The sequence below is a fragment of the Rhinatrema bivittatum genome, chromosome 1 (assembly GCF_901001135.1).
Source record: "Rhinatrema bivittatum chromosome 1, aRhiBiv1.1, whole genome shotgun sequence".
Taxonomy (NCBI): domain Eukaryota; kingdom Metazoa; phylum Chordata; class Amphibia; order Gymnophiona; family Rhinatrematidae; genus Rhinatrema; species Rhinatrema bivittatum.
The window spans coordinates 661,723,145-661,743,868 of record NC_042615.1 but is presented as its reverse complement, the minus strand read 5'-3'; the positions used below and the strand labels follow the sequence as shown (position 1 = coordinate 661,743,868).

Genomic DNA, 20,724 nt, shown 5'->3' with positions numbered 1-20,724 from the left:
GAGCCCCGGGACTCGCGTAAGTCCCGGGGTTCTCCGAGGGGGGCGTGTCGGGGGCGGGCCCGGTCGTCGCGGCATTTCGGGGGCGTGTTGGCAGCGTTTTGGGGGCGGGTACGGGGGCGTGGCTACGGCCCGGGGCGGTCCGGGGGCGTGGCCACGCCCTCCGCACCCGCCCCCAGGTCGCGGCCCGGCGCGCAGGAGGCCCGCTCGCGCGCGGGGATTTACGCCTCCCGGAGGGAGGCGTAAATCCCCCGACAAAGGTAAGGGGGGGGTTTAGACAGGGCCGGGCGGGTGGGTTAGGTAGGGGAAGGGAGGGGAAGGTGAGGGGAGGGCAAAGGAAAGTTCCCTCCGAGGCCGCTCCGATTTCGGAGCAGCCTTGGAGGGAACGGGGGTAGGCAGCGCGGCTCGGCGCGCGCCGGCTATACGAAATCGATAGCCTTGCGTGCGCCGATCCAGGATTTTAGCGGATACGCGCGGCTCCGCGCGTATCTACTAAAATTCAGCGTACTTTTGTTTGCGCCTGGAGTGCAAACAAAAGTAGGCTATTCGCGCTCGTTTTAAAATCCGCCCCTAAGACAATAAAAATGGAGAAAACAGAGTTTTGCTGTTGAAAGTCTTTTTCCATCCCTGAGACTATGTTGTCAGCGACCAAGAGTGCTTAGAAGCACAAAGTAACTATGTTTGATGGTGCCTTTCTTTTTGTTGCAGAAGGAGAAAATACTGTGCTGTCAATTACACAAAGCTTTCCAGGAAAGTCATTTTCTAGATGGTGTTTCTTCCATGTCAGAGACTCTTTATATGGCATCCTGCTGCGGACCTCAGTTAGTCCTTCAACTATTTACCAGTGGCAAGGAGTATTTGTGCCAGTGGAGGTAAATTCTGCCTAGCTTAGCTCACTTATATAGTTACAGGTGCACTCTCCTCTGTAGTACATTATTTGCTTACCTTAGACTTCTCTTTGCAGGATTTTCAACTCCAGAATCCCCAAAGCTGCATGGCATTTAACATGAATGGCTCTCAATACCTAGTGATTACTCACAAAGGGACACAGCAAACATCATCAATTAACAGCATCTACTCATTCACTCCTGGAGCTAGGCTGCAGTTGGTAAAAGCTTTCTGTTCTCTTACATAATGTTAAAATACAAAGCTTGCAAAGTGTAGCTATTTTAAGGAGTAATGTGCAGGGTTCAGCATAAATAAAGATAATGGAGCCAAAATTCAGCCGCTATGCAGCTATGTAATTTAGCTAGGAAACTTATCTAGCTAACTTGGCCAAGATATGCATCAGCATGGCCACACCACTGAATATACTTAGCTATCTGATACTGTAGTTAGCTGGATAGGTTTATCCAGCTAACTTTAGGTCAGTTGAGTAATGCTGAATATCTGAACTTATACAGCTAAATTAAGCGGATAAGTGCCTTACCCCAGAATGCCTCTGTCCTGCCCCTCATTTAGCTGGCTTGCTTTTTAGCTAGAAAAAAGTTAGCCAGCTGAGTGGCAGCCATTAACCATGCCCAGATATTCACTTAACCGGCTAGGTCCGAACTTAACCAGCTAAGTGACACTGAATATTAGGCCCTATGTTTTTTCCTTTTAAGTGCATTTATCTACCTATTTATTTACTTATTTAAAATCACTTATGTCCCGTGCCCTCCAGTGTTTGGGGTGGGTAATATAAACATCAATAAAATTCATAATGAAATAGAATATACATATTTAAAACAATGACAACATTAAGGCACATTTATTAAATAAGGACATAATAGCTGACTAACAGCCAGAGTCAGTTGGTATTAATTCTTTAAAAGCTTGATTGAATTCCTTTGGGTTACTGATATTGCAGAATTGGAGGGTAGAGAGTTCCACAATGTTGGGCCAGCAATTGAGAAGGCCCGCTTTCTGGGGTGCAGTCAATTTGGGCGTGACGTGGTGAAGGGATATAGAGTAATCGTTGATGTGGTGAGTGTTATATTCTGCTGGGGGCGTATAATAGGTATCACAGCCTGCAAGGAACCCAGTTTCCTCCAGGACTAGCATAACTGCTAATACTCTGCAATACATTTTAAGATGTAGAGATGTGTGAATCTTTCAAAAAATAGTTTGATGTAAATTTGTCTGCTTTTTCAATGGTCCAAAAATTCAAGAAAATTTGATGACCTGATACCCTTTCTGATAATGTATTGGACTTCCAGGTTCCAGGATCTTGCAGGCAAGTTCCAGTGACTCAAAAATTTACTGGAGGTTGTCAGCATATGTGTCAGAGGGGTTGTCTGCAGGAAGGGTTTATGGGTTTTGTGAGGAGTTAGAGGAGAGAGACCGGATAGAGAGAGAAGCAGGGATCAGGAGAAAAAAAACTGAATGAGGGTGTTTTTTTTCTTTAAACAGAGTGTGATTTGAGTGAGTTGGTTGATAATTTCATGTCCTTTTATTTTTTGATATTGCATTTGTATATTTGGGGGGGAGGAGTTTTTACAATGAGGAGGGTTGAGGGAGGGAGTAGTGTCAATGTTAGGGAGGACTAGGTGGACCAGTCTTGATTTTCCCTTTAAGACCAGAGAGGCAGTGAGAGCTGCTAGTTTTTGTTTTACCAGCCAGAGTCTCTCCGCTCAACCTCTTCCTGGGACTCCAGCATATCTAACTCTGCCTCCACTGGTATTGTCTTCATCCAGGGATGGTAAGAGCAGTTCCATTATGGGGGCAATTCGCTGCTGAAGGGAGCAAGCGAAAGGAACATCCTTCCTTGGGGCCCCTTCAAGAGCTCCTGAGAGTCCTGTTCTACTTTGAAATGTTGTAGTAAAATTCAGGTTGTGCAGACATCCTTGTGTATGTAGCACCTGCCCCAACTTCTCCTGGTAGGCAGATGATCGCAGAGGAGGTTATGGGTCAAAGCTGAACCCATGCTCTCCTGACTTCTTCCCTTATTTGCATTTACATTTTACATTTATTAAAATTTATGAATCGCTTAACACTAAAATATAGGTCTAAGTGATATACAAGAAAACATTCATAAAAATAATACATAATTACGAAAACTAATACAAATATAAACTAAAACCATAATAAAATACAGGGTGGCCCACAGAAAAGTAGCCTGCCTCTAATGCACTGATATTGGAGGTGGGCTACTTTTCTATGGGCCACCAGTATTATAAAAATCATACATACTCTAGTACAAATAAATAAAAACATATAAAACTAAATTAAAATGATAAATGATAAAAATAAACATAAATAGATTAGTAAAACAGTGAAACTAAAAATAAGCATATTTGAACAGAAAGATCTTGACTAGGGTTGCCAACTGTCCAGTTCTGGAAGGACAGCCAGGTTTTCAGGCATTCTGTACAGTGCATGTGAATGAGGCTATTAGGCATTCACTCCCGATGCAAAAAGAAAAATGTGTATCTCGGACGCACATTTAACTGTCATCTATTAACACCTGCCAGGAGCAGACGTTAATTGATGTGCGCATCAAAAAAAGAAGAAAAATAAAAGAAAAAATTTTTTACAGTCGGACCCATCACAAAAACTGACGCCGAGTTTAACGGTGACGGTTTTCGTTACTGGCAGACAGCCACAAAAACCAATGCCGATAAACCCGGCGTAGGTTTTCATAACTAGGTTGCTGAAAACCAACGTTGAGTTTATCAGCGTCGGTTTTCATGGCTGTCTGCCGCTAAGGAAAACCGACACTAATAAACCCGGCCTTGGTTTTCATGACCGCTAAAAACCAATGCCGAGTTTATCGGTGTCAGTTTTCCTTAGCGGCGGACAGCCACGAAAACTGACATTGATATACCTGGCGTTGGTTTGCAGCGAACTCACGAAAACTGACGCTGGGTTTATCAGCGTCGGTTTTCATGACTGCTGTACGCCAAGCACAAAAACCAACGCCGATAAACCTGGCATCGATTTTCATGACTGCCGTACGGCAGTAAGGGAAACTGACGCCGATAAACTCAGCATTGGTTTTTAGCGACTAAAACCAACGCCGGGTTTATCGGCGTCGGTTTTCATGACCGGTATACGACAGTCACGAAAACAGTTTGGGTTCGCGTTTAGCAAGGATGTGCATCCTTGTTAACGCGACCCCCTAATTTTAATATTGCATGCTGCCCCCCTTTGGGGCGCCATGCGCGCGTTAAGAGAGCGGGTGTTGACTGTTCAGCGCCCGCTTTCTACGCAACTTTATTGCATCGGCCCCTCAGGAGGATGATTCAGCCATGTGCTCCTGGCTTGGATATCTCTGGAAAGGAAATTTCTCAGCTCCTGGCTCCTCTGTCGCTTGTTGGGATTTTACATGTAGCTCAGCTATGAAGCAAGAACAGCTGTCTGTCTATTTCCTTAGAGTGCATACTTCTGCTTCATCCCTCTTGATAATTAGTTCTTTAGGAGAAGAACTGATGCAGACCTGCCAAGTATACTCCTCTCTTCCTGGCTCCAGTTCCTGGCCATCCCCACCCCTCACACACAGACAGAGCCAGCCAAATTGCTCCTTTTCTTCCTTAAATGGTCTCCCAGCATTTCTTTGTCTTCCTCCTCTGCTGCTATGTAGTGCTGTTCTCTAGGCAGGCTAAAAAGTGCAGTCCTTTTCCCAACTTGTTAACCCTGTGAATGCTGGATGCTGGTACTTGCAGATCATTTGTCATTCACAGGGATATTGACCTTGCTTGTGGTGGTTTGCAGTCTCTGCAGGGTCCAAAACACATCCCTCAGATCCAGATGCAGGTCCACATTGTAAAGCTCCAACACATGATAAGTTCATGTGGGAAGGAACCTGGTTTATAGTAGCTTGCTACACAAATCGTAATAAAGTAAAATAACCACAAAAAAACAAATATAAACAAAACTACATAAACCTAACTTAACAAACAAACCGGCAAACTGGAATCTTTCCAAAGCACCGTCAAAATAAAATCCACACATGAAATAATTGTCTCGGGCAATAGTCAAGATTGCACAGCCTGGCAGGTGGATACTTTGAGTTAGGCGCACCCTCCCGGGGCACTTGCCCCTGTATCTACTGCTCTGGATGCAGCTCTTTCTCTCTCTTTCTCTTCCACTGTGTTACAGAAGATGAGTCTCTGGCCTGTCAGGGTCCAAATGTAGAGGAGTGGATCTGGGAGACGACTGTAGGGTTGTGGAGATTATACAGGGATGTGATCAGCTTGGGTATGCTGCATGCTCAGACCTGGATGACAAATGCTAACAATTCATTTCCCTTCTTCCCGCTCTGCTAAGTATGACCACGTTAAGGCAGAGCCTCCTCATGTTCTGGTGTTGCTGTGGGAGAGTTTTGATGAGGGAGAAGAGGGACAGAGTCAGAGTAATTCTGAATTTCAGAGCATGATAACAATTACTAAGCGGCGGAGGCAGACAGTGGAACAGCAAATAGTAATATCAGGCAGGCGACATTCACAGTGAGCATGTATATCATCTTCCAGTGGTTAAGTGAAACATTTATTGCTTTTCATCTGCTGTAAGTCAAAACAGTTGGAGGTCCATAATTAGTGCCGTTTAGCTAACTTTCGACTTACCCGGCTAAGTGTCGGGAGCTGAATAACTGCCCGGGATCAGCAGCAGCCACTTAATCGGATTAATTACTTATCTAGCTAAACAGTAAGCTGGCTGAGTGTGGCCCTGGCAGAGGCATAACTGGGAGGAGAAGAGTTAGCCGGATACGTTATCTGGCTAACTCTGGTTGTGCTGAAGACCTGTCCTAAATTTAGCCAGATAAACGTATTCAGCTAACTTTAAGGTAGCTGGATGTATTCAGCGGCGCAGCCATGTTGGTGAACATTCTGGCTGAGTTAGCTGGATAGGATTTTTCTGACTAACTACAGAGAGCAGCTGAATATGGACTTCCTGGGGTCTAATGCTGTTTGTTTATTTAAAACAATTCATGTCCTGCTATAATCCATTTCAAAGAACTTGGTGGAGTACAACATAACATGTGTAAATCGCCCCAATATTTGTAGGAATTTTTGAAAAGCTTTTTCTCTCTTTTATATTTTCCTTTCACCTTCTCAGGATGATTACTCAGGCAGGCACAGGTCTGGAAGAGAAATGTCCTCAGAGACTGAATCCTTCAGTAACTTCTTGCTCCTGTTGGTGTCACTCTTACAGTGGCAACTGCCCGGCCCCTATGCCAGGGGTCGTGTACCAACCTCACAATGCGCCTGCACCTACTGACCCCAATAGACCAGAAGCCAGGATATGAGCTTTTTTTCGTTCGGACCGAGTTGTGAAGTCAGTCCCATTTTCAAGATGTTTTTTAAGTCATGATATTTTCCAGTTTTCAAAGAAAAAAATCTTTTTTGTTTGGAAATTAATCCACTTTTTCCCACTTTCTTCAGGAAGTAAAGAGATTATTAACTTCAATCATGTCTGTCCACTAACAATGCATGCAAAACAATTTTTAGCGTGCATGTGCTCATATGATAGGGATAGGAGGCGGGAAGGGGTAGGAAGGATAGATTAGGGGGTATGGAAGTTCCCTCCCAGGCTGATCCTAAATTGGAGTGGCCTGGGAGGGAAAAGGGGAAGGCCCGGGCCTCGGTGCACGCAAGTTGCACTAATGTGCACCCCCTTGCGTTCGCCGACCCCCGATTTTATAACACGCGCGCATCTGCTGGGTAGCACGCGTACATGGACGCACGCACAACCTTTTAAAATCTACCCCGCATTGTCCGCTTTGAAAATTATCCAGGCAAAACACTTGCTATTTGGGAGAGGATTTGCACACAGACATTTTAAAATCGACAAGTATGTTTGGAAGTTTGTTTGTTTATTAGTTCTTAATGGATCGCTTCTTATTAAGTCTCAACCCGCTCAGACGCTGCCCTCTGAAATGTGTAATTTTACATGTGTGCTTGTAAAGCACTACGTAAGCCACATAAGTCCCTTTGGAGTTGCCCTCCCTGTGAGCAGTGCACTAACGTTTTCTGAGTGCATGTGGATGGTATTTGTGAGAATGTTAACAAAGTGAAGCATCATCTACGTGCCGCATCTTGCAAGCCCCTGGCTAAAAAGCTCAACGTGCAAGGGCCAGATGTTATGAGAGATTTTATTTCTCCCAATCAAGACAGGCCCCAACCCTCCCATCCTTCCCTAATGCAGATCCCAAACCTCTTTCAAAGTCCTTGCCTTGAAAGCATAAAGAAACCCCTGCTGGAGCTACCCTAACCTTTCTCCTGATTTCCTGATGCATAGTGAAATATGCCCCTCTAAGGCTACCTAAAGACTTCTACCATCCACCCATCTCTCTGGAATGACCACCTACCATTCTTGGGGGGTCCCTCTGTCCTTCACTGGCAGGAGGAACTGTAGAGCTCTCCCACTGGCTGGGCCTCTGGACTCCAAATGATACTGCCTAGTAATACTTTCCCAGTCCATTCTACTCCAATCCCCTCCACCATCAATATTGACTTGAACCCCCCTCTCTCCATTTTTCACCTGGCAGTTTAGCTACTTTAATCTTTAATACAAATAGAGTAGATGTCCTGTAAGCCAGTAGTTTAAACATGTGCTAAATGGTTTGAGTGTGCACACTTACCTTTAGTGCGTAGGTCCATTAATTCTGATTTAGTTTTGAATAGCGCAGTGCTGTTTATATATAGGATAAGTAGTCTTATACATCATTGCATGAGAACAAATAGGGAAATTAATGCCAGTTACAAGAAACAAGATGGCAGGGGCTACTATTAGTATGAGTTAGGAGAAGCAAACAAGTTATACTGTACTGTGGGTCTCAGCAATTGTGAACAAATGCACATTCAGTATTCACCCAAACTGTTAGCAATCAGAAAAATGCAATTAACAGAATTTTCATTTTCTTGCTGTTTGTCTGCTACTGCATCCTCTGCAGGTACAAATGTTACCAAGCCCAGAAATCAGTGACATGAAGCATTTTACTGCCGATCACAAAGAGTACTTGGTCATAGCAAGTCAGATGAAAGATTCAGACAATTTACAGGTCAGAATTTCATGTACTTGGACCTATCTTTATTGATCATTTTGCATATTTCTTTGATTCTCCTAGCAAGAACTCATTCAGTTGAAAGCAGAGTTAACTCCGAGCAGGATTCTTAAATGCTATTCTGCTCTTTATTTTATCCTGAGTATCTGACATATAATGCCATAAGATTCTTCAGTACTGAAGCTCTGGAATTTGTTGCCAGAGGATGTGGTTAGTGCAGTTAGTGTAGCTGGGTTAAAAAAAGATTTGGATAAGTTCTTGGAGGAGAGAAGTCCATTAACTGCTATTAATCAAGTTGACTTAGGGAATAGCAACTGCTATTAACTGCATCAGTAGCATGGGATCTTCTTAGTGTTTAGGTAATTGCCAGGTTCTTGTGGCCTGGTTTGGCCTCTGTTGGAAACAGGATGCTGGGCTTGATGGACCCTTGGTCTGACCCAGCATGGCAATTGCTTAAGTATCCAATCAAACAGTATTCAAATTCTAGTGATTAAACTTATGCAACCTGTAGATTGCATAGGTTTGTCTCCTAGTGTTTCCTCTGATACAATTTACAAACTGAACATTCATACTGGAGGAATAAAGCATTGTTGTTGAAAACCCACTGTGAACCAAACTGAGAGCATTAGTTGCCTATTTAATGGGCAACTCCTGAGAATAGTGACCTTGACAAAACGGATTCCTGTCATGTCAGGAAATATAGCACATTCGCATTTCGGTAAGTAGGGCATCATCAGTATTTAATGCTAGTAAAATGCATATGTTGCTTTTTTTTTAATTTGTCGATAGGTTTTCAGGTGGAACAATGGAAGTTTTGTATTACACCAGAAACTCCCCACTTATGAGACTGCAGCTGTGGCAATATTCACTAGAAATGGTGCCACCTACATGGCCGTGTCCCTGACCACCACAAGGCAAAATTCCATGTTGTACCAGTGGTCTGGCACTGATTTTAGAAATCCCCAAGAGATACCAATCAACGGAGCCATACGAGTTGACGTCTCCATTTCAGGAGCTGGCATCTATTTAATCTTTGCTAAAGGTAGGGTTTATGGTACTGGATGGAAATGGTAAGAGCGGCAGAACATTGCTAAGCCCATGAAGCATACTGCTTCGTAAAAGATTAAAAAGAACAATCAAATATGGACTTGAAGTAGCAATGCTGAGCTTTGCAGGCACAAGTTCATGGTTTCATCTTCATTAGGTATTACTTACAATTCTTTGTGAGTTTTTATATCTGAACAATCATTGCAAAGCTTCTGATGCCTGGAACACATTTTCACTTGCAGTAGCGTATTAGAAGCTCTCTAGTTAAGCTTATTGTAAGCTATCTTGATGCCAAAGTTCAGAAAATGAGTGACCATTCTATCCTTTCTTATTTTTCAATATTTGAGTTTGTATTTTATTAATTACAAAAAAATTAATGGCATTGAGTGAAGTTACGGAACACAAGGAACAAATTACCAAGTTTAGACCAGGTCGATATTTCTGACCAAAGCTGGTAGGAAACAAGACCAAAAAGCCTGCAAGTCAGCGTGCTGGCACAATTTTGAAATTTCATCTTTTGTCCAATGATTTTCCTTTGACTTCTGGAAGGGGAAAAAAAATCCACAGAAGCACATGCAAGCCAAAGCTCTGCAAAAGCAATGGGGAACTTTTGCTCGGTTCTTGAATTTGCCGCTTTTGGTTAAAGAGCCTGCAGCACTTTCTGAGCAATATCTTGCTTGCAGTTTTATTTCTATGCACTTTTTCCCATCCTAAATTTGCAGAAAGTTAAATGTTGGGGCATAAATTGGATTATTTAAAATTGTGCAAGGCAAGCCAGCGGTTGCACTGTTTTGCCCGGCTTTTGCTTCAAACTGAAATTATTCCTGAGCTCTGAATCTTGAGGATATATGTTAAAATGTTGCTTCTGGTCTGTCATAATCACAGTTTATTAGAACAGCTTGGATGAAGGTATATTGAGGGTTGTTCAGTTCAGACCCCATCATCATCCGCTGGCATTTAAATAAACTCTGTGCTAGCATTGTTGTATTAAATAATTCTTTTTACTTGTTTCTCGGGGATTAATCGTTGTTTTTCCTTTCTTTTACAGAATCGAATGATTCAAGTGAGGTTTTTCTCTGGGAGACAGGACAGCCTTTCTTCAGACATTTTCAGTCGCTTCCTTTCAATGCCATAAACTGGATCCACTCATTCATACCTCCTTCTGGCTTAGGTAAGTTAACAAGGACTAATCCCCCTCCCTACTGGATTTGATACTTGAGGTCAGGAATTTATTAACCCCTATGAGTAAAGGCAGAGTATTCTGTGAGTGTAATATGCTTGTTATCCACTGGAGACAGTAAAAGGATGCAGCATAGATTCTTTACAGACAACAGCTCAAGGGGAAGACAAGACACTGACCATGTAGGCCACTAATAAAATAAATATGAATTTGGCTTTTTTTTTTTTTTTATAAAATCAGTTGGGCATGATTTATTTACCTTCATTCCTATAATGAAGCACTATTTTATGTATAGTAATTTTTAATTAAGTTGTAATTATTATAATAACATTCTGAACTGGGACTTTTAGAAAAATGGAGGAGGCAACCAATTGCTTTGTGCAAGCCCTACTAGGGACTGGCAAGGATCCTTTTATATCTAGAACCATCAATTGAACAAGCGGCTGTGCATAAAATTTAGAAGGAAAGAGTTTTAATTAATTGTTATTAGAACTTAATAACTTAAGTTATTACAACTTAATCTGCTTAGACGGTTCCTGCCAGCTCAGCAAAACATTATTATATTAAGTTGGTTGTCTTCCTGGAGGTGATTGATGCTAGCCGGTCTTCGATTTTGTGAGGTTCTACTTACTAGATAGTATTTTCTCTGACCTCATTTTTTTAAAACTCTTTATTTATAGCAATGCTTTGTGGAACATTTACAAAACACTGAGTATAAAAAAACAGCATACATATACTCTTCATATACTCTAAGAATATAAATACATATATTAAGCAATATGAAGTGAAAAATGTGGCTATGCCCCTATTTGTCAAAACTCACTGAAGGAATTTAAGCTAACAAGTCAGCATTGTAACACTGCTGAAAGATCATTTAGTACAAAACCCTGTATTGCCTTGAAGGACAAAGTGACCAGGAAGATCTTTGTGAAATAGGTAAAAAAAATTCCTAAATATGTTATTTTTTCCTTTTTTTATTTTTAATAAATAAATGCCAGTTCATCTTCTACTAGCTGGGAAGAATGCATCTGCACTATACTCATGGAGCTCAGCAATGAACCGATTTTCTTTGCTGCTGGAAGCCCCTCCTGCAAATCATCTTGCTTCTTCTGTTGTGAGGTCATTTAATACAACCAAAAGCTTGATTGCTGCCTCTGGAGAGTCCGGGTCACAAATATATGAGCTGACCACTGTGTCTAACCAGTCTGACTTTATACCCAGGTAGGTTCACAGCTGGTTCAAATATTCCCTGTAAACTTATTTACCTTTCATTAATTTTGGTCTTTGGGGACCTTATGAATTTCTGAGGCTCATGTTTCTCTTCTGCATTTTGTCCTGTTCATTTGGTTACAAAAACCCTTTTTAAACAATATGATTTTGAACAATGAAACAAGAACAAATTAGTTCATTGTGAAATGTTTAAACATTCTCCAGAAACATCACTGGAAAACATGGTTAAACACATTGCAAAATACATTTTCAGTAGGGTACCAAACCGCAAAGATAAGTGTCTACGTTTAAGCCTGCATAAAATGAGATGATTTTCATACACAAGATACCTACATACATGGTCTTTTGAGCATTGGGAGGCCGATAGTGAAAGGCATTCATCAGTATAATGAGTGGGTTATCGGGCTAAATGCCAGTTCCCTGTACGTACCAGGATCAGTCCAGACACCTGGGTTGTGACTCCGCACCAGCAGGTGGAGACAGAGCAAAACTTGTCGGGCTTCCCTACATATAGTAAGGTGCCACCCACAGCCTCTCAGTCTTTCTCTGTCTCCAGCAGCTGGGGCAGGGTCACTCACAGCCTCTGGGATCCCTGGGTGAAGTTAGCTAGTCAGGGATTATTGGATTTGGTTGAATTTGTTTGGTTTTTATTGGAAAAGTTAAAAAAAAAAAAAAAAAAAAAAAAGGTAAACAAGAGAAGAAGAAGATTCAGAAGACTCCCCTCGTCATGGACGCCTCCCAGGGGGGTTGTAAGGTCCTGAGGGGACCATCCTCCCCTGGTCGAGGCCGCTGCTGAGGGTCGAGGGTCCGGCCTTTTGCAGGCAGCAGCATCGGGGGTGACACCGGGGAGCCCGGTTCACTCACCCCCGCGGGAGCAGGACATCATGACCGGGGACAGCGCAGATGCAGCGCAAGTACAAACAAAAAAAAAAAAAAATGTTCGTTTTTAATTTTGACCTCGCCGGCTCTCTGTTCCTTCCGTCCGCGCCGCGGTTCGCAAGTTTTGTTTTTAATTAAAGTAGATTTAGTTGACTTTGACGCTCCTTCGTTTTGGCGCGTTAGAGGGATGCCTCGGGGCTCTTCTTGTCGCATGTGCGGTTAGGCGCGCGCGCGGCTGTCTCGCAACGGGGTTTGCTTTTCTGCGTTTCGGGCGGCGAGGGGCCGTCCGGGGTCGGTCGGGGGGGCCGATCTCGGAGGGCGCGATCGCCGCCGCGGCGGAGCCCGCGTGAGGAAGGCAGTGCCGTCCCGTTCTCGCTTAGCGCGGGAACGGCGGCCATTTTAGGAGCAGTGCAGGAGGCCACGAGGAGAGCTGCAGGGAATGGCGGCCTACCTCCTACACTTTCCCCGCTGCTGCGACCACCCGGGGGCGGCTCACCGGAAGGGGCTGCGTCGCCGGGGGAGGGCAGTGCGGATGAAGAGTCCTCTGGGGCGCAGGCGTTTGTCTCAGAAGATTTTTGCGCTTCTCCTGGGCAAGGTTTTTAAAATGTAACCGTTCCAGAAGGATGGAGTCGAGGGGTCCGGAGGACCGTCCAGGGCCCCGGCAGAGGACGGCCAGAGAGCGGCCCAGAGGAACCTTGGCTCACCAAAGGGGAAGCGCCCGGTGCGGGGCGCCACTCAGGACCCGGACAGCGAGTCTACGGATTCAGAGCTTGCGGATCCGTCGGTTCAGCCCCTGGGGGGGGCAGATGAACCGGATGCAGAGAGTCCAGGTCAGCCGGGCACCGGACAGGGAACTCTGGCACTGGTCGGCGATGAGCCTAAGGTGGTCCGGTTATTTCGAAGAGAGGAGCTAGCGCTGCTATTTCCGGCCATTCTCCAGGAGCTGGATGTGGTGGCTCCGCCGGTAGAGACCCGGCGAGGGGCCAATATGGACCCAGTACTGTGGTTCAGCGTCCGATATAGGACACCCCTGAGTGGGGCCGGAAGGTGAGCAAAGCCATGGACAGACGGTATCTAATACCGGAGGATACGTTGGACCTCCTTCGCCTTCCGAGAGTGGACACAGCGGTGTTTGGCCGCGACGAAGAGATCCTGTCACAGGGGCCACAGCACTTAAGGATATCCAGGACAGAAAGCTGGCACTGCAGCTTAAAAACCTTTTTGAGGTCTCGGCTCTGGGAGTCCGGGCGGCTGTTTGTAATAACTTTGCCCTGCGAGCGTGACTTCGCTGGGCCCAGGTACTGCTGACCAATGCGGGGCCTTCAGAAGAGAAATTGGCGCCAGCGGATCTCCTGGAAGCGGTGATCTCCTACAGTGCGGATGCTCTGTATGATATGCTGCGCCCGTCCGCCAGGTCCATGGTTTCAGCGGTGGCTGTTCGCCGGCTTCTCTGGCTTCGCAATTGAGCGGCGGACGGCTCTTTACAAAAGCTCACCTGGGTGCGCTGCCTTTTAAGGGCAGATGACCTGTTGCAATCGATCGAAGAGAACAAGGTTCTCGACTGCCAGAGGACAGGCCCGGGGCTCGCCTATCGGACTCGATTTCGAGGGAATAGAAGATCGCGGCCGCAGTGATCGTCCGGACCGTCCTACAAGCCTCCTCCAGAACGTCGTCTTGGCCTCAGTACTTTCGGATTAGAAGGATTGGGAGGCGGCGTGGACCCTCGGCGGGAGCAGGGTCCAAGGGGCCCCAATGAAACGAGGGCAGTTCATTTCTCGGTCCAGGTTCGGGCGGCTGTGCCGAACGTAGGGGCCAGGTTGGCCTTGTTGTCCGAGGAAGTGATCCTACCTAACATCGGACCAGTGGGTTCTCAGCGTGATAAGTCAAGGTTACGCCTTGGATTTTGTATGAGTTCCTGTAGTCAAGTTTCTCGTGTCCCCGTGTACGGGCTGCGTCAAGCACGCAGCGATAAGGGAAACTCTTCGACGGCTAGATGCCCTGGCCGCAATAGCTCCGGTGCCTCACGGACGCCAAGGAAAGGGCCGGTGCTCCATTTATTTCATCGTGCTAAGGAAAAAGGGCACGTTCAGACCAATTTTGGATTTGAAAGGGGTGAACAGGTGGCTTCGCATTCCACGGTTCAAAATGGAGATGATCCGGTCGGTGGTGACCGCAGTGCGACCGGGGGAATTCCGGGGGTCGTTGGATCTTACCGAAGCAGCAGTTTTTTAGCAGAGGTTCCTCAGGTTTTTGCGTGCTGGGCAGACACTACCTATTTAGAGCTCTCCCCAGCACCTTTCCCAAAGTTATGGTGATGGTGGCAGCCCAGCTCCGGAGAGAAGGACTACGGGTGCACCCTTATCTGGACGACTGGCTCATCCAAGCAGAGTCCGCAATACAGTGTCGGCAGGCGGTCGGCAGAGTCCTACAGCTCTTGCGCTCCCTCGGATGGGTGGTCAATCTGGCCAAGAGTCGGTTGGTGCTCACTCAGTCCTTGGAGTATCTGGGGGCGCTGTTCGATACCAAACAGGGCAAGGTGTCTCTCTCCTTCGGAGCGGGTGCTCAAGCTGCAGTGTCAAGTGAGACGTTTGCTGTCCCTTTGTATGCTCCTGGTTCGCGATTACCGGATGGTGTTAGGCTCTATGGCCTCTACGTCAGCCTTGGTGCCCTGGGCGTTTTGCGCATCTGCGTCCGTTGGCAATCAGCATTGTTCTCCCGTTGGAAGCCGGTGTCGGAGGATTTTCAGCTTCCGCTACCGCTCACGGACGAGGCGAGGGACAGTCTTCAATGGTCCTTCCATACCGACCGTCTGACGGGCGGAATTCCTTTACTAGTGCCCAACTGGACGGTGGTCACGACAGATGCCAGTCTCTCCGGGTTGGGGAGCGGTCTGCCTGGGACACTCTGTACAAGGACAGAGGTCCAGAGCTCAGTCACGGTGGTCCATCAACCGTCTGGAGACGAGGGCAGTAACACTGGCGCTGCACTCCTTCCTTCCCCTAATCCGGGGAAAGGCGGTCAGGGTGTTGTCGGACATCGCGACATCTGTGGCATACATCAACCCCCAAGGGGGGGCAAGAAGCCAGCTAGTGGCGGAAGAGGCGCACCGCTTGATGGGCGGGGCGGAACAGAACCTCAGCAGCATTGCGGCGTCTCACATCGCTGGAGTGGACAACGGCCAGGCGGATTTTCTCAGTCGCCATCCTCTGAATCCAGGAGAATGGGACTTGGCAGACGTTGCGTATCGCCTCATCTGCAAAAGGTGGGGTATGCCCCGCTTGGATCTGATGGCCACCGCTCAGAACGCGAAAGTTCCACGATTTTACAGTCGACGGAGAGAAAGGGGTGCCGAAGGACTCGTTGCGTTAGTGCTCCCCTGGTCCACAGACGTCTTGCTGTACGTGTTCCCTCCTTGGCCCCTGATAGGCAAGGTCCTTTGAAGGATAGCGTTGCATCCGGCGGACGTGATTCTGGTTCAGCCGGCTTGGCTAATGGTTTGCGGATCTACTTCACTTAGCGGTGAAGCCTCCCCTGCGATTTCAAGGGTCCGCGGCTCTCCTTCATCAAGGCCCCGTTTTGTTTGAAGGACGCGGATCACTTCTGTCTCGCGGCATGGCGTTTGAGAGGAGGCGCTTGCTAAATTAAGGAATACTCTGATGCGGGGGTGGCCACCTTGTTGAGATCTAGGACACAGTCTAAGTCCTTAGCCTATGGGCGTGTTTGAGCGGTATTTCAGAACTGGTGCAGAAATCGTAGGGTGGACACTATGTTAGCTCCGTGTCCGCCGTACTTGCTTTTCTTCAGATGGGCTTTTTCGAAAGGTCTGTCTTGTCGTACCCTTCGGGTTCAGGTGGCGGCTCTCGGTTGTCTCGGGTTCAAGGGGCAGGGGGTATCCCTGGCCCTTCACCCGGACATTGCTCAGTTTCGAGGGGCTAAGCCTTTACGTCCTTCGTTGCGGCAGCCTTGTCCGTCATGGAACTTCACTGGGGTGCTCTCTGCCTTATGTTCGGTTCCGTTTGAACCTATACGGTGAACGACACTAAAGGATCTCACACTGAAGGCAGTCTTCCTTGTGGCCATCGCGTCGGCTAGACGAGTTTCCGAGTTGCAAGCTCTATCATGTAGGGAGCTGTTCTTCCGGATCTCAGGTTCAGGGGTTTCTTTAAGGACGTTTCCCTCCTTATTGCCTAAGGTGGTATCGGTTTTTCATTTACATCAGTCGGTGGAGCTCCCTGCTTCCCGCAGGAGAGCAGTTCAGAGATGAAGGGTCTTCGGATACTCGATGTGCGTAGGGTCCTCCCTCCTTCGTTACCTGGAGGTCACTAACCCGTTCCGAGTCTCCGGCCACCTCTTTGGGTGGTGTTTTGGCCCAAAGAGGGGTGGTGCGGCTTTCTGGACAACTTTGCGCGTTGCCTCAAGGAGGCTATCGCTTCGGCTTACATCCTTCGAGGGAAGCCGGTTTCGGTGGGCTTTTGGGCTCACTCGACTAGGTCACATGCCGCCTCTTGGCCGGAGTCTTATCAGGTGTCTCCTCAGGAAATCTGCGGAGCGGTGACTTGGTAGTCGTTACGCATTTTTTTTCCTAGACGTTGGATGTCCAGGCATTGGATTCTGGGGGTTTTGGAGAGAGAGTTCTCCGAGCGGGCCTCTCAGGTTCCCACCCTCAGTAATGCGGCTCTGGTACATCCCAGGTGTCTGGACTGATCCTGGTACGTACAGGGAAAAGAAAATTAGTTTCTTACCTGATAATTTTCGTTCCTGTAGTACCAAGGATCAGTCCAGGCTCCCGCCCGCTGTTTTTTGATCTGAAGTAACGGAGAGTCCACTCGGTGGCTTCAATTGTTGCGGTTGGATTATAGTTCGTGTCCCTTGGTTACGGACGGGTACCGGCCCTGGTTAGGGCGATCTAGTTAGATATTTTGGTTGTTAAATTTGCTTTGACATTACGTAAGACTGAGAGGCTGTGGGTGGCACCTTACTATATGTAGGGAAGCCCGACAAGTTTTGCTCTGTCTCCACCTGCTGGTGCGGAGTCACAACCCAGGTGTCTGGACTGATCCTTGGTACTACAGGAACGAAAATTATCAGGTAAGAAACTAATTTTCCTATACTTATCCAACTAACCTTTAGCCAGACAAGTCATTATCCAGCAAAAGTTTAGCTGTATAAGGGGCATTTTGGGCGTGTTTGGAGTGGAGTTGAGTTAGCTGAATAACTAACCTGGCTAACTCCACTTCAGTGATATTTTTAAGGCCTATCATCACTTAACCAGTGTTATTCTTTTGAGTATAGATGGTTAGGACTAAAGTTATCCAGCCACATGATTCTGATAACTTTAAACCTAACTGGCAATATTCAAAATATAGTCAGTTAACGTTTATCAGGATAATTTCTCCGTCCAAGGCTTTTTTTGGAATATTCGACTCATGTAGAAACATGCTTGTTCCCTTACATGTTTCAAAACGATGGTGGAAGGCGTTTCGCAGCATGCCTACAGCTCACATGCTTTTTGGAAATTAAATGTAACCCCTCATTCAGGACTCATAAAACTGTTGAGAGGGTCTGGCACTTGTGGCAGCTCTCAGAAAGGATTCAGAAGCACAAATGGTCCAGCAGATAGTGTAATGGATCAGCCCAAAGCAGGTAGGATACACACACACACGCACACCACACTCACACACACACATGCACACCACACTCACACACACACATGCACACCACACTCACACACACACTTACACACACACCTTGAGCTGGGACAAGGAAAACCAACCCCTGAAGAACCTCAAGGTTCTAAGGGTATCACTGATAGACAAGCCACAATTAACTCTACATCAAGATATAAGTCAAACACTTAAGCTTTTAGTTACTGGAATTAGCAGAGGAGGAACTGTTCACAAAAGGGATAGAAAAGCATAAACGCATTTTGATGTTATCAAATTTCACAGGTTTTTTTTAGCCAGGTTTCAAATATTAATCCAACAGTGATCAACAAGTTACAAAAATCTCCCAACACCTTTCCACTTCCAATGATTTCCTACTAACACTGCTTCACTATATTTCTTTGGAAATGCATTGTTCACATTTCAGTTCAACATCTCAACTCCAGTCTCTCTTCTTATCTATCATTAGAAAGATACACTTCCTCACAATTCCCTCTATTCACAACACTCTCTTCCAAATCAGGAGCTCACATCTGGCAGTCAGATACTCATCCTTCTTGGTCCTGAGCTCCATCTCCCCTGCAGTGCTGAGCAAGTCTCCGGCATCCCCTACATGCAGTTACCTCTTCTTCCTCAACTTCTCCACTGACTGTGAGGTCCTCTCTTCTGCTTTTCTGCTCAGACCACAAACTTGGTCTTAGACTAAATCCCTCTGAGAAAGAAAGTCCTCAGTCACTTCAGGCCCATCCCCTTGCAGGGGAGATACCCTGCAGGACCCTCTCTTTAAGGAGGAGACCCTGGGCCCACCATCCTTGGCTGACTGTTTCCTCCACTCCTATTGCATTGTGGATACTTTTTCCAGTTCTCCTTCCAAACTTGGAAACCTTAATTTATAGACCTAGAAGAAGATCCAACATCCCATCCTATTAAAGGAAAACCTGTACAAAGTCCATTAGAACAAACAACCTCTGGAACCTTCCCTTCATGTCCTTTGAAGAAACACTAATCCAGAACCATGGACCTTACAACACTCCTGCTGCCATCTTGTGACCATTCACCAAAATTGCAGGGCTCCCATGATCTAAAACACTCAAACTTCAACAAACCTTTTACATTTCTAGGAAGAAAGCCAAAATCTCCCCCTTAATCTTCCCAAACCACATACTAGTGACAAGGGCCCCTCTTGGGGGCCTGTCACTTAAATGTATTCAAGTAGCTTGTAAAATTTCCTTTAAAACACTCCCTCCAGCCCAGAACACCTCTTTTTATGTGGTCAGGTCGTTAACATTCCATTTACCACACTGAAATTAATTATCCAGAGAGGCTTAGTATGGCACCCAAGAGGTGACAGCAGGTCAGTCCCTCTGATGGGGAAGAGTTTGGTGAAGCCCATTGTGCTACTGAGTTTTCTCTTTTTAAGTTTATTTACCTTTATCATGATTAAGCACAAGTGCATTCCTTGGAATTATCCCTCTGAAGATGCCATAGTTAAGGGCCCAGTTTTGTGAGTCCCGTTTTTCGAACAGGACTGGCCCAGGACCATCGGAGCTGACAGTGGGAGAGTGGGAACCGGGAATGATGAGAACAGGCCTGGATTTGTCAGTACTCTCACTAGGCCTGTGCCTAGGGCAGCAGAAATCTGGGGAGGGGCAGCAGGCTGTGCTGAATCTCACTCAGCCCTCTGTTCCTGATCCAGCTCCTCTCCTCCAGGCAGCATTCAGGGAACAGGTTAGCCTGTAGCAGACAGAACTAAAGGTGGTCATGCTGGAGAGATTTGGAGGGGCTGAGCAGAGATCATTGGAGGGTGAGATGAGAGGGGTATCAGCTGGGAGTGGGAGTGGGGGTGTATGTCTGTGTGTGTGTGAGAGAGAGGGGAACAAGGTAGGAGGGCAGTGTTTGTGCATGTGAGAGAGAAGGGATTGGTGCCAAATGTATTTGTATGCCATACTGGGTGAGATTTTAGAGAGGGGAGGTAAGGAAGATCAGGACGTGAGCATAGTAAGGACATCTCCCTCCTCCTCTCCCCACCCACTGCAATTCAAATCCTCCCTCCTTTGATCTTGGATTCTATCACCGACCCTCGAATCTCCTTCCTTCCTACCTCTCCCTTCTTCCCAGATCCTGGAACCCACTCCCAAACCCTCCCAACTCCCTTCTCCCCTTCCTCAATCCCTCCCTCTCTCTCCCTCCTCTTCTCCATCTCAGATTCCTAATCTCCTCAATTCTCTCCATCCTTAGTTCTTTCCTTCTCATACTCCTCCCCCTTTTTCCTCACCCCATTCCTGATCCTCCTCTTTATCTCTGAGGTCTTCTCCCTGTACTGATGATCCTTACCCAATAAAAATAAAATAAATTATACTTGTATTTATATCATAAAATAACTATTTTTATAATGTAATATAAAAGATGGAAATGTTTTCTCATTTCCTTAAGAATTTTTTAATATTTGCCACAGGATCGACCCCTGAGCTGCCACAGGAAACTAGGGGACTTCTTCTCCCCGTTGTCCAATCTTGGTGGGTGGGAGGAAGGAGATAACGGAGGTGACAGCACCAACAGTGCCTAGGGGTGCCAAAATCCTAAATCCGTCACTGGGTGAGAATCCTGTGGTGAGGGGGAGTATAGTAATGTCGTCGACTCCTGCAGTGTCTCAAGATAGTGAGGCAGCTGGGGCTGGAGGTGCTTTGCAGACTCCCTACTCACTTGTTTCTCCTCCCGCCAAGCTTCCTTATACTGTCTGTCCT

The 20,724-nt window shown here is 46.4% G+C and overlaps 1 protein-coding gene across 1 annotated transcript in view; it reads left to right on the top strand.

The window, feature by feature from the left end:
• ADGRV1 (adhesion G protein-coupled receptor V1) overlaps positions 1–20,724 on the top strand; it is a 1,128,533-nt gene that overhangs the window by 364,762 nt on the left and 743,047 nt on the right. The window contains exons 46-51 of the mRNA XM_029573357.1: positions 706–869; positions 962–1,105; positions 7,871–7,978; positions 8,771–9,023; positions 10,077–10,199; positions 11,207–11,429. Of these exons, the coding sequence (XP_029429217.1) occupies positions 706–869; positions 962–1,105; positions 7,871–7,978; positions 8,771–9,023; positions 10,077–10,199; positions 11,207–11,429 (1,015 nt within the window). The remainder of the gene's footprint in view (positions 1–705; positions 870–961; positions 1,106–7,870; positions 7,979–8,770; positions 9,024–10,076; positions 10,200–11,206; positions 11,430–20,724) is intronic.